The sequence below is a fragment of the Nothobranchius furzeri genome, chromosome 17 (assembly GCF_043380555.1).
Source record: "Nothobranchius furzeri strain GRZ-AD chromosome 17, NfurGRZ-RIMD1, whole genome shotgun sequence".
NCBI classification, from domain to species: domain Eukaryota; kingdom Metazoa; phylum Chordata; class Actinopteri; order Cyprinodontiformes; family Nothobranchiidae; genus Nothobranchius; species Nothobranchius furzeri.
The window spans coordinates 51,846,348-51,860,041 of NC_091757.1; the positions used below are offsets into that span (position 1 = coordinate 51,846,348).

The window sequence follows — 13,694 nt, forward strand, 5'->3', positions numbered from 1 at the left end:
CTGAGAACAAAATGGTTGAGAAGAATAAAAATAAAATAAAAAACAACTCAGACCAACCAGAAAAAAATAATATCCACTAAATGTAGGAGAAATAATGATTTAAAGGCAGTTTTATATCAAAAAGTCACAGCCATGTGTTCTGCAGTGAGTGTACAGTCCTCAGGTAAACTGGTACTGGTATTATCCTGGTACACAATAACCTCCATGCAACACTCAGTATGTATACTTGTGCAATACTGGATGTACATCTGTGTCCCTTATGCTGCAAACCCAGTTTCCTTTGTATTAATTGTCTTTAATGGTTGAAGGTTACAAAAATAGCTTATTTACTTTATTATTTTTCTTCGGCCTTTTCTCTAAATGTATGTGCTGCTTTCACGAGTGAATTTCCCCATTGTGGGATTAATAAATTCTATTCTATTCTATTTGTGAGCTCAGAATAGAGCATATGCACGGTTGTGTGCAGACTGCACTCTGAGGCTATGTTCACGCTGCAGGAAAAAGCACATCAAGTTAAACTTTTTAGCCCGTATCTGATCTCTCTTTCTGAAAAGCAAAAATCTGAATTTTCTCAAATCCGAACCAGGTCCCCGTCATATTTCGTACTAAATCCAATGCATATCTAAAGTTTTTGAAAGTGATTTCAGTCAGAATGGTCATGTTGTGTTAAATTTGTCTTGAATGTGCTGGAGGACGCAAATGCTCAAACAAGCATGACGCACACTAGAGACAGAGCCAGTCAATGGACAGAAAGTCAGGTTTTGGACTGGATTGGTACACGGAGAGACAATTCTGTTCTAGACGAACTTGTAGGATCATACAGTAAATGGCGTGTTGCCAAAGAAATAGCTGAATGAGAGCGCAGACAAACGTGGCTACAGAATCAGAGCAAAATTTAAAGAAGTTCAAACTAATTTGCCAAAATTTTGCTGGTGCCGACTGTACAGTTGCCAAACTGATGAATAAACACTGCAGCCATCATATTTATTTCTGTAAACAGAGCCGTTTGCGTGTGACTTTAACAAATTGGACTTTTCTTTTTGAAAGAAATAAGCCTGTCGTACACATTAAATAACTAAAAATAATATAAAGTAACTAAACTAAACAATTTTAACACTTAAAGCTGTGGGTTCATTTTGTAACATCTTAAACTGCTGAAATGTCTCCCCAGCCTTCATTAGTATCTACAGGAGCCATTTATCACCAATTCAAACAAATCAGCTGTGTTCACGACTTTTAACGTGCAGGAAATGTGCTGGAAGCAGATGGAAGCACCAAGCATGACGACTCCTATTTCTTAAGTCCAACAGGGACCAGACCAGCAAATCTGAAGTTGCAAGTGCAGTTTTCTGGCCACAGGGCGTGGGTCTGAGTGACATTTCATTAACCCTGTAAAGGGTCATTGTAGCACATACTGGCTCAAGAAATTTATTTTAAAACATTAAAAAGTTGCATATGGCTTTAAAAGTAGGTTTCAGTGATTGTGTAGGTAACTTGACCAACTTCACCTTGGACAGCACATTGCAGCTCTCTGCTGACCAGAAATCACACTTAACTCATTCACTGCTGTTGACGACTAAAGTCATCATTTTAAATCCAACTGTTCACTGCCAATGACGACTAAAGTCGTCATTTGGATTTTTTTTACTGTTTGAGCATCGGAACGAGCCCCCGCGCTGAGATAACAAACACCTCAGCCCTGAAGCCGATCTGCCCACGTCACGGGATCAGGAAGCAGACCATCCATGTGTTAGATCGTTTTGGGCCGTTCCTGTAAAAAAGTGAGGCGCGAACAGGAAAAGCGTCTGCCAATCACAATTCGACAACGGATTATGAAAGAACGGATAACGCTCGAAACATGCGGATTCTTCCTGATGTAAGAGGTGAGCCTACTCTTTGTTTTGGTTGTTTTGGCGTCGACATCATGCTAGCGCGCAACGTTCTGTGATTCTTTAAAAAAAACAGTAAAAACGGTGAGAAACACTGGCAGCGAAGGCCGTTAGTGATCAGGAAACGGCTGTCAGCGAATGAATGAAGTTGTGGGATGTGTAGGTGCCTATAGGCTTGACTCTTTGCCTGCTTAATGGCTGTTAGCAGTTTACAGTGCCAGTAGGTAATTTAAAGGCTAGCAGTTTGCCATTGACGATTGTAATTCTGCTTTCAACCAGTAGGAGGAAGAGGCAGGAAACTGTTTAGAACTTTAACCTAATTTTTATTATTTAATTAATTTGTTTTTTTGTTTTTGTTTGTTTTTTATCCTTTCTTTTATTTTGATGTGATTCTTTGTGAAGTACTTTGTGATTTTTTTCCCTGTAATATAAACTTTACTTACTTACTTGTTTCTAAAGCAAAAAACTTTGCAAAGCAAGGATTTGGTCTAGTTCACTAGGCTACAAAACCCCAGGACGAGAAAAACACGTTGTAAAACACGTTTCTTAGAGTCTTTGCATAAATCAACTCAAACCACCCAGGGACATTCAGAAATCGCACTAATTATCAATAAATAAACACCGGCATCTATGAGTTTATAAGATGTGTTTTAGAAATTATTGTTTTCCTTAATTGTGCTTCATTTACTGAATAGTTTTGCTCCTATTTACATCATTCTTATTCGGCCGGAAGAAAAATATTGCTGTTGACAACTCTGAGGTGTAAAGGAGCTGACGAGTTTTTGACTGATTACCTCCTTCCACAATTTTCTGACACAAAAGAAGGGACCAAAAGGGCTGGACTGGTAAATAAACACTTAAAAACAAACAAATTTGTCAATCTGAGCTCTAGAAGCTTCAGAAGGACATCTTCAAAGTGTAAACCACGATCAGTCAAATGATAACCATCATATTGCATCTCAAGTGATCAAAACTCAGACTGCCTTCTCTGCAGGGTTGAGGGAGAATACTAATCATTAAAAGCCTTTTGAACACACGAACAAAACAAGAAGGCACGCTGCTTTAGAGTAAAAAAGATGCAATATTTTCTGATTAAATGGATAACAAGCTAATAATTCTATTCTGTTCATACCTCATGTGCAAAAACAGCCGGGCAGAGTTTTTCTCCAAACACTTCTTGCAACATGGCCACCAGTTTTTCATGGTGCTGGTTCTGCACGCCGTAGAAGTGGTTGAAGTCCAGGAAAACAACCTCTTTGGCGTGCGATGAGAGGAAAGTACTGATCTGCTCGAGACCTTCTCGTACCTGGAAGCAAACACGTGAACATCGCCTGTATTAATAATGACTTTACTGACCCTAAAATCTAGATGTTTGAGTAACAGGGACTCTATACTCGAACTCTCTGAAGTGCGCTGCATGATTGAGCTCTCAGTCTGCTCTTGAGCATGCAGTTAAATAAGGTGACAGATGTGAAAGAGTAGGGTAAAACAGCATAGCTTAGCAACCACAAGCACAGATAAATAGTCATTTGTATAAAGAAGACTTATAAACTGTGTTCTCTCTGCTAACCGTGGCACTGAAGAGTCCGTGGGCAAAGTACAGCTCGTTGTCAGGGTCGCGGGGCTTGGTGGAGATGCGCAGGTCAAAGAAGCGGATCCCAGCCTCTAGTTGGCTGTTGAAGTTCATCGTCTGTGTAGCCAGCCACTTTCTCATGAGCTTCTTGGCTACCGTGCCAAACACGGACACAAAGTTCTGCACCGTCTCTGGCTGCTCGGGCCCCACCGGAGACGCCTCATCAATGTAGAAGCTGAAGGAATCGTGGGAACCTGAAAAGGACAGGACTATGAGTTTGCATGCAGGAACTGGCAGAGAAATGTTTTACTTCTGATGGGAGACAACTGTAAGCAAGAGGGGTCAGACCAAGAACACAGCACAGCGCCATGGCAACAAATATTAGAATAATAGCGTCGGTAATATCACGAGTTGGTTCAGGAGGAAGTTAGGACCCAAGATGCAGAGAACCAGACGGACAAGGCAGGGGTGGAAGATGAAATAAAATCCTTTATTTAGGGATAACTCAAAGGCAGGGAGCCAAAAACCCAAAATGACAAAATCAGAGATCCAAAAACACTAGAAGCTAGAGACACTAGAAGCACTGGAACCACTGGAGAGCAAACGAGACAAGTATGACAGAAACACAATGGACCAACAAACACACAGAGACACAGACAGGGTTATATACACTGGGGAGGATGATAGGGAGATGAACTGCAGGTGTGTGGGGAGAGAGAGAGCAGGTGAACTTAATTACTAATCAGGGAGGAAACTAACATGACCTAAGAATAAAATCTAAAGACAAGAAGAGCAGGAAACATAACTAATAATCTAAGGGGGGAGAAAAACCCAAACACCGGTGGGAAAAACACACTAAAGAGACTAATAACACCAACAGCTGTAACTAAAGGAAAATGACCTAAGAGAAAAACCTAAAAACCAGAAGGGCAGCAAACATAACTAATATTCTAAGGGGGAAGCTGAAACTAAAGGAAAACACTACAGAAAGAAAAACTACAGGGGCGTGACTAAAAGGGGGCCAAGGGAGCACAGGACCTGGGAGGAGGATGCCTGAGGACGGAAACCTAGAGGGCTGAAGATCTGGGGGGGGGCAAATGGAGAACACCAGGAGACACAAGAGGAAGACGCAAACAAGGACACATGAGGAAGCTAGGAGACACAAAAGGAGATCCTAGAGAGGGATGGAGAACATAAGGAGAAACATGAGGGGAGATGCAGACTCAGACCATGACAGGTAAAAGCACAGATCTAAGTCAACCTGAAATGAAGCAGCACCACAGACACCTACGTTATATGCTTATTTTTGTGCTTTTATGAAAGAACGTGCTTTTTAAGGACAGCATGATCTACAAATGGTTTCAGGTAGAAAGGAAAGTACAGGAAACAGCAATTTGTTGTGGGTGTGAGTTTTGCTCCCAATTTGGATGTTCTCTCTCCCTACCAGAAGTCAGTTGTCACCCGCCTGGGGGTGAGGCTGGATGCAGAACTCAAACTGGAAGCTCACATCAACATGGTGGTACGAGCCTGCTTTTTTAACCTGCGGCGGCTTACCAAAATCAAGCCCTTGTCTCGTGCGCATATGGAGTTTTATCCAGGCTCAACTACTGCGATGCTTTATATGTTGGGCAAAGTCAGGCAGCACTGAGACATCCACAGTTGGTTCAGAACTCTGTGGCCGGATTTCTGACAGGGACAAGGAGGTCGGCACATATCACTCCTGTGCTGGCCTCATTACATTGGCTCCCTGTAGGTTTTCGGGCTAAGTTTAAAGTTATGTGCTATGTCTTCCGGTCTCTTTATGGTGGTGCTCCACCATACTTGTTAGCTGTAATAAAAAAGGCATACCCCATCATGGACTCTACGTTCGGCTGATCTGGAGCTACTGATTGTCCCACAAACTAGGTACAGGTCTAGAGGTGATCTAGCTTTCTCGGTCTTGGCTCCTTCTCTCTGGAATGAGCTTCCACTTGATATTAAACTGTCACCTTCGTTGCATGCTTTTAAGAGTCGTTTGAAGACTCATTTTTATTGTTTGGCTTTTATGTGACCTGGTTGTATGCTTTTATGCTCCTTGTTTACATTTTGTATGGTGCTTTTATGTCTGTATGTTGTTTTTACCTCATTTTTAATGCTATCTGTGTTTTTACTGTATTTTATGTTCAGCGCCTTGGGCTCCTGCAAAGGCAGTGGAAGGCACTACAAATAAAGATTGATTGATTGATTGGTTGACTAATTGATTGAATTTGAGAATATTTGAATGAAATTGCATTCATTTAATTATTTAATGAACTAAGTGACATTAGCATGGACCAACTGGAAAATGTTGTAACAGATGACTGAGAAACTCAATTATATCCTCAAGTTTGAATGAAGAACACTTTATCTCAGCGAAGATTGTCCCCTGAAGTCCAATAAACTTGATGTGGGAATAAAAAAAAGAATCATAAAAATATGTCACAGAGAACACCCTATTAAAGCCATCAAAACTTATTAACCTTAAGTGCATAAGGGTCAGTGTTAGTGTGCAGATGTTTGTTTCTTAAAGGAGACGTATTGTGAAAAATTCACCTTTTGCATCTTTTTGTGCTGCAATGTGGGTCTCTCAATAAAAAAATACATCCATCCATGTTCTGTAGAGTCACAAGCTGCTTCAAAAAGACACTGTTTGTGATGTCACAAATTGAGAATGAAGAAAAGAACCAACTCTCTCATGTAATACTAGCCCCTCCCGGATCCCCTGAGTGGGGGGTGGGTGGGCGTGGCCTAAGCATGTTGTCTTAAAATGACAGACCTAAAGCAGCTGTACAGAAAGTGTCAAGAACAAATATGCTAGAATCTCTTCATGTGAGGTGAATTTAGTGTAAAAAACTCAAAACACTCATCAACACGTTTGGTATTGACCATCGAAAGATTATAATTTAAGAATATAATTCATATTGCGTCTCCTTTAAATTATGATCATGTCTGCATGTGTTGTCAGAATCATTCAGGACTTGATTTAAATTGCTCATTAATGTCTCATTTTATTCGATATGCTGTAAAATGGCAATAAATGACAATGAATCTGGACCTTCCCATTCATTATGAAAAAAAATGACTTCATAAAATACTACACAAAGGTTAACATGAGGTTCTAATATCATTTTGCTTCAATAACTAAAAGATCATACTCGTTTTTAAGATGTCAAAATCATTGAAAACAATATTCTACACCAGGGTTATTGAATTACGGGCCTCGTGGGACGGCATCCAGCACGTTTTACTGGTTTCTCTAGTCCAACACACTTGATTCAGTGGTTGAATCACCTGTGCAGCAGCTCATCAGGCTCTGTACAAGCCTGTTAATCAGCTGCTGATTGTAATCAGGTGTGTTGAAGCAGTATTAAAACCAAAACGTGCTGGATACTGACTCTCGAGTTGAATAGCCCTGTTTAGACTAAGCCTAGAATATTATATGGACATTTAACCAGCTCAGTGACCTAGTGGTAGAGTGTCCGCCCTGAGACTGGGAGATCAGGGTTCGATTCTTGGTCGGGTCGTACCAAAGACTTTGAAAAAAATGGGACCCAATGCCTCCCTGCTTGACACTCAGCATTACGGGGTTGGATTGGGGGGTTAAACCACCAAATAGTTCCAGAGCACGGCCGTGTCTGTAGCTCACCGCTCCCCAAGGGGATGGGTCAAATGCGGAGAGCGAATTTCGCCGACACATCAGTGTGTGTGACAACTATGGTACTTTAACTTTAAAACTAAAATTTACTTGAAGAAAAAAGTAACAAACGGCTCCTTATCAAAGCAACTGGAATATGGGTGCATTTGATAGCAAATATAGTTTTCAGTGGTATTAGATTAAAAAGGGTTTTTGTTTTTTAAATGACAGAAGATTGAAGAAAAAAAGTTCTGTCAGTTCAGATTCATCCAAATGCGAAAGATTGTTGGCCAAGGCTTCAGAGTGCACAATGACCGAAAACATAATGTGAAACCAAACCAGAAGATTTTGAAAGTAAAGAAGTGGAATAAATTATCACGTCGGAGTCTAAAGCAATAAATGTGCTGGCAACAAGACTAAAAACTGAAAATCAACTGTTCTGAATGTTTCAAAGAGCGCTGCACATTTAACTTTAAGCTGAATATAACAGGTAAAAGAACAATATGCACGTGTGTCTGTGTGATGGTCAACTGGTCAACGTGCAACAGAGGTCTTAATCAATCATTCATTTCACAACAAATGCCTTGTAAATAAATATTGCTTCAAAATTTGCTTAATCAGCTGTTTTTTAGTTTATGTTTTCATTATTAAAACATGAAATACTAAAACAACAAAATACACAACAATAAAATAATAAAGAATACAGATTTATGGTTGATTTTGAAGACTTTGACCCTCCTGGGCTCACAGAGAAAGATAGTGCTCTCACATATTTCACTGAGTGCTGTACAAAACAGAGCTGAGTTGGAGTAAGAAGGTAAAGAATGCCGTATAAAACAGCAATGATGTGGTAGTGAGCCAGAAAAGGACTCCATATTTTGTCAAATTTGCCCTGGGCGCCTGGTTTGTGTAATCATAGTTTTCCCACCTTCAGAACAAGCAGCATTTCATTGAGAGAAGGAAGAGAAGAAGATCAGAAAGTTATTCAAAGATCCAAACCTATCTGAGCATAGCCTGGCAAACCATAATGGGAACCATCAAACCATATATGGAAATATATTGACTGACTACGCCCCGTAGACAGAGCTCAGTCATGGGGCAGAATCTATGTTTTTTTTAAACTGTCTCTGCATGTTATTGGACAACGAACAACATGACGTACTCACTGCTATGGATGCCAGTCACCGGGGCAATCCACCATACACCGCTGAAGACGTTTTTCTAAATAAAGGACTTAGGTACCTCTATCTGCTCTTGTCTCAAAGAAAAACCCAACTCTAAATAGTCGAAAGTTGACGCCAAAGCCATTTAAAAGGAGTTGCAGCCATCTCTGGGGTTTTTTATTCTCTGCTGGAACATCACACCCAACAAACCGTGTGCCGTGATTGGCAAGACCCAAAACTGCTCAGGCCAAGGCCACAGCAGAGCAAGGCTAGACTGACTGGCAGAGCTAAATCCTTTCTTGTGCTACGGTTTGTCTCAAATTCTAGGCTAACCAAGCATAGAGCTGATGTGACTCTAACCACTACTTCACACTGGAAGCACCAACGGAGCGGAACAGTTTACTCTCCACTTTCGCTGCCCGAGAGCACACACTGGAAGAATCTTAGCCGTGGAGTAGCTTCTCTGCCGTCCTTCTTGCTGGACTCTTGAGGTTATGAAATCCCTCGAGACTACCGCCATCCTTCTCACTTAACACCGAAGATCACAAAATCCCTTGTAACTTCAAAGGTCACGGTATGTTTATGCCATCCAAAAGGGAGATCAAGTTTGATATCGCTGTTTGATGTCATATATGATGTTGTTGCTCTCCACTTCCAGAATTAAAGCCATGTAAAACACATCGTTGCGATTCTCGAACAATGCTGGAAGCAAATAAGCCTCCAGGCCACTTGTATTGATGTAATCTACATAGATATGAAATTGCATCGCTGCAATTGTCTTTTATTTTGAAAGTTACTGGGGTTTTTACACTGAACTGTGATTTCCTGTCTAGCCCTATGCTAACTGCAGAAATTGTTGTGTCCCAGAAGCGGGTCGCAGGAAAAATAGAACCCGATCCCATCTTTAGTGGTGAGACGTGCTTCTTCTGGGACACGCCTGAAAATCTCCGCGTGGTGGCTAGGTTGAATCACCCACATAGACTATAATGGATTCTAATTTGAAGCAGTGACGTTCCACGCCGCTGATGCATCCAGTGTGAAGTAGGGGTAAGAAGCACTAAAACGTCGCCTAGTTGGGGTCCAGAAACTCATTTCCGTCTATTTGCCATCCAAAATGAAATTTAAGTTGAACGAAACCAAAACTGGTGACCTAGCGACCCCCACCCCCACCCCCCCCACCCCCCACCCCAAGCTAACGGACACTTATGACTAATAGGGCTGCAGCTATCACATATTTTAGTCTTCGAATATTCTATCAACTCATCTGACAATTTATTGAATAATACATTTGATAACCCTTCAATCAGGGTAAAAATTATTCTACTGGGTTCGTATTTTAAAAATCAAGAGTGCAAAAACACTGAGGGCTGTGGGTGCAAGTGGGGTGGGGTGCTGGCATCAGCTGGCATAGGCCAGACGATGCCAGCACTGCCCGCTCACCATAGCCATGGAATACACCTCATCAACACTCACTAACACCATATTAGAGCAGGCGGAGGGAGACTAGGTGTCTTAGCACACCTCTGTTGTCGCTTGGCTTCCTGGGGCTGGAGGCTAGGAGGGAGATCCGGCCGTCCGGTTGGGGTCTGGGGTGGTGGGTTGCCGTGCTCAGCGTTGGGCGGGGGAGCCTGCTCATCAGCACCCCAGCAGAAAGGGTCGAACTCTGGGAACCTGTAATGGTTGTACCCCATGTGCAGCAGTACCGGGACCAGAGTGCATAGGGTGTGTATGGGGAGCGGGTGTCCGGTGTAAGTCTTTGGTTGTATGTGTATGTGTGAGCATGAGGGAGGGAGTGTGTGACTGTGTTTGTGTATGACTGTATATGTCAGGTGGGGCCGTTGACTCCTCCCTTCTCCTGGGACTTCTTTTGACGATATAGATCTTCATCTCCCCTCTGTCTGCCACACCTGGTGTGAGGGGTTGTGCCTTGGTCTGCCTGGGTCGTGGCTCCCGCGTCAGGGGGTTTCAGATCTTTGGCGTCTGCCTGACCAATCCCGGTGGCTGCCTGGTGGGATCTGGGTCCCTGGGCTCTGCTGGGTCCCCGGCGGGGGTGGTCGCCCCTGGGTCCCGGGTCGCTGGGTCCTGGGCTCGGCCGGCTAGGGGGTGGGAGGCTGCGGGCGGGCCTGTGGGCTTGCCGCCGATATCTCCCGGGACTCTGCCGGCTGCTGGTTGTGGCCCCCCGGGGCGATCCTCTGCACCTCTCTAGGGGGGCGGGGGCTTTTCTGGTCGCAGTCTCCCTGGGGTTCCTGTGCTCTGGGGCAGCTCCTGGATCTCTGGGACTTGGAGCTCCCTCCGTCTCCTGGCTATGGAGGGCACTTAATGCACTGTGATTTATTATCGTGTGATTGTTCAGTTAAACAATGTTGATTTTATATTTCTTCATCAAGTTGACGCAGTGATAGCTTGATCTTGTTGTATTGTTGTTGTGTCCCTTTTTTTGTTTGTTTTTTTCTTCTTCTCTCTTTCTGCAGGTCTAGACGCAGATTCTTGTTCATTATTGTTTATTTTTGTGGACCCCAATCCTCTCATATACAAAATTCTACCTTTTACACTGAACTACAACAAACCGTGTGAAAACTAATCAGTGCAACCACCACAACGTCGTAGAACAGGGGTGAGCAATCCTGGAGAGCCATTAGTCTATGCAGCATGTTTGAGTTATTACCCTGGATCAACACACTTGATTTTAATCAGCAGGTGATTAAAAGGTTTCTGCAGAACTTGATGAGCTGCTGAACAGCTATTTCAGGCATTGAACCCGGTGTTTCCAAGTAGGTGGTCAACTAAAACACACTGGGTAAAAACTTTCCAGGACCAATACTGTTCTTGTGGTAAAAACTAGCATTGAGCAAGTGATGAGAATTTTATAGCATGAATTAAAACCTTTGAACTGGAGAAAGCAATCTTTAAATTGAAATACAAGCACGCTGTGAGGAGCTTCTGAAAAACCTTTCTATTCAGCAGCCACGTCTGACCAATCACCCCCCACCCCCTGATTTAGCTTTTTAATTAACGCATAGGGATGTTCTGATCAAATTTTTTGCTCCTGATCTGAGTCCAAGCCATTTGATCTTGAGTATATGCGGATACTGAGTCCAGATCTGATACTTCCACAAAAAATTTAAATAAAAAGATGGAAAACACATCCAAGTTGTCTTATTTATTATTATTTATGATTTCTTTCTGTATTGTTGTCCTTCTCTGGGTTTGTCTGCTAAAAACCGTCACTCGTTCAGGAGGTATGTTGGTAAGAAAGATTTTAATATTATAAATGTATTTAAAAGTAGCATCGTCGCTCATATTTTAAATTGTTTATGTCCTCATTGTGTGATGCACATTGCTGTGACAGAGTGCGACCGTGCCACGGCTCACTGGCACACTTTTCTCTACACAACACCTGTAACTAACATGGCTCATGCGCTGCAGGAGACTGCAAAACCTGATGTTTTGCAGTCCGCCAGTAATTTCTCTTTGTCTATTGTTGTATCTTTTGTTATTGGCTGTCTCCGTGTGTTTGTCAAAGTTGTTGCAGTAACTATTGAAGAAGGAAAAGACGAAACCATCTTTTATGTAGCACCTCTCAAGATAAAATCACGAGGAACTTCAAAATGAACCAAAACAAAAAATGATTAAAAATATTGTAAAAATTTGAAAATAATTTATATTTGTGATTAAAATATGTAAGGAAAGGGAAAGGAAAACAAAGAAGGAGTTCATCAGTGGATCCCGGGAAAGGCGGAATTGGTGGAAACATCTGAATGAGGGGAGGGTGGTGATGAAAGCCAGCCTGAACAGGTGCATTTTTAAAGGAGACCACTGAGTCCACTGATCTCGGGCTCAGGGGGAGAGAGCTGATCCGTCACCTTTGGTCTTTTGGCGGCAAACTGGAACTTAACAGAGACAGATGATTAGCTGTGGGGTTGCCTGAAGGGAAAGTTGAAACAGAAAAAACTTTGCTTTTAGAAGGCGTATCATGCAGCTCCGTCTATTGTTGAAAGTCCTCGCAGATCTATATCGCACGGTGAATTAGCATCCATGGATTCACTGATCTTCACTCACGAAGAGGAAGGCTGTTGTCCAACCGGGAATCAGCAGAGGATGTCTTGGCTAGTTTAAGCTAACCGTTAGTATTAGAAACTCCACCACACGGCAGAAGCTCCTCCAGGCTTGTGTTGTTTGTGGAGATGAAACATCCATGTTGCAAGTCAGTGGTAGAGTCATGCTGCTGTTATCCAATCTGGGGTGAGATGTCCAAATATCAGGAAGTGAGACTCCAAAACCGGCTGTCTGAAGCTCAGCAGTGATGTCCGAAATGGTGCACCGGTGTATCCCCCCCCCCCCCCCCGAACAACTTACAAGGCATTCATTCCTACTAGAGACCACTGCAAATGTATTGATTAAACAAGTAAACCGCCACCTTAACAAAAAGTCCGAAGAGCAGAAATATAATAAACAAAATGCCTAAATAACACTCGTGAAATCTGTTGTCACCCAGCCCCCACAATGTGGCAAAAAATTTGAAATTTAAATGTAATAGGGTAAAACCCAGTGCATTTAACATAATGCTGCACTTTAGAAAATGGGTTGAAATATAACATGTTGGTGGAGCTGGGTTCCAACTATCGGCTTGTGGAGCTCTCGGGAGACTGATGTTTTCCACCCGTTCTCCTCTCCCCGCAGCTCGGCGCATCTCTGTCTGATCGCGGCTTCTGTCTGCTGCGCGGGCTGTCGGCTTGTGGAGCTCTGGGATGGAAACCTTTCCACCTGGTTCTCCCCAGCGGCAGCTCTGCGCATCTCAGATCGCAGCGGCGCTTGTCTGCTGTGCGGCTGCCGGCTTGTGGAGCTCTCGGGAGACCTTTATGTTCCACCCGGTTTTACCCAGCGGTCAGCCCGGCGTATCTCTGACTCAGACGCTCTGATGTTGTGCACAGTTAACTCCGGTTGTAGCTAGGTTGCTACCTCCGTTAGCTTAGCTCCCACCTCCGCGTTAGCTTTAGGTTAGCTTGTAGCTAGTTCGACCGGGTGTCGTCAGTTGATCCCAGCCTTACAGCCCCACCCTCAGCTCCACCTCTCTTCCCTTTTGTGGAATTGTCTGGGCTTGACGGACACGGTCAAAATGGCGGTGGTGGCCACCTCCCATTTCTCTTCCAAAACGTGTTATTAGAGTCTATGGAAATGAATTGCCCAATATTTATATGTCGATGGTTATCACTGTAAAGCTCTTCCATTTAGCTCATCATTACCCTGACGCATTCCCTGAAGGTGTGTTTCATGAAACCAATCAAAGGTGAAGGCTGCAAATTAGATGTGAAGGCTGTGCATCCGTCCATGCATGCTCCAGACAGCCGATGCATGTGAGCAAATAATATATATTAGCTCATCCTGCCCCTGTCACTGCCATCGCTTCCATCTCTTCA

The 13,694-nt window shown here is 43.1% G+C and overlaps 1 protein-coding gene across 2 annotated transcripts in view; it reads right to left on the minus strand.

Annotated features, from left to right (window-relative positions):
• plcxd3 (phosphatidylinositol-specific phospholipase C, X domain containing 3) overlaps nucleotides 1-13,694 on the minus strand; it is a 36,261-nt gene that overhangs the window by 5,205 nt on the left and 17,362 nt on the right. Inside the window, exons 1-3 of one of the 2 annotated variants that reach the window (XM_054731553.2) lie at nucleotides 3,811-3,847; nucleotides 3,460-3,716; nucleotides 3,022-3,195 (exon numbers count right to left, since the gene is read on the minus strand). In XM_054731553.2, the coding sequence (XP_054587528.1) occupies nucleotides 3,022-3,195; nucleotides 3,460-3,716; nucleotides 3,811-3,832 (453 nt within the window). In that variant the 5' untranslated portion in view covers nucleotides 3,833-3,847. Of the gene's footprint in view, nucleotides 1-3,021; nucleotides 3,196-3,459; nucleotides 3,717-3,810; nucleotides 3,848-13,694 lie in introns of those variants that run through there. The other variant, XM_015972864.3, reaches the window with a different exon arrangement.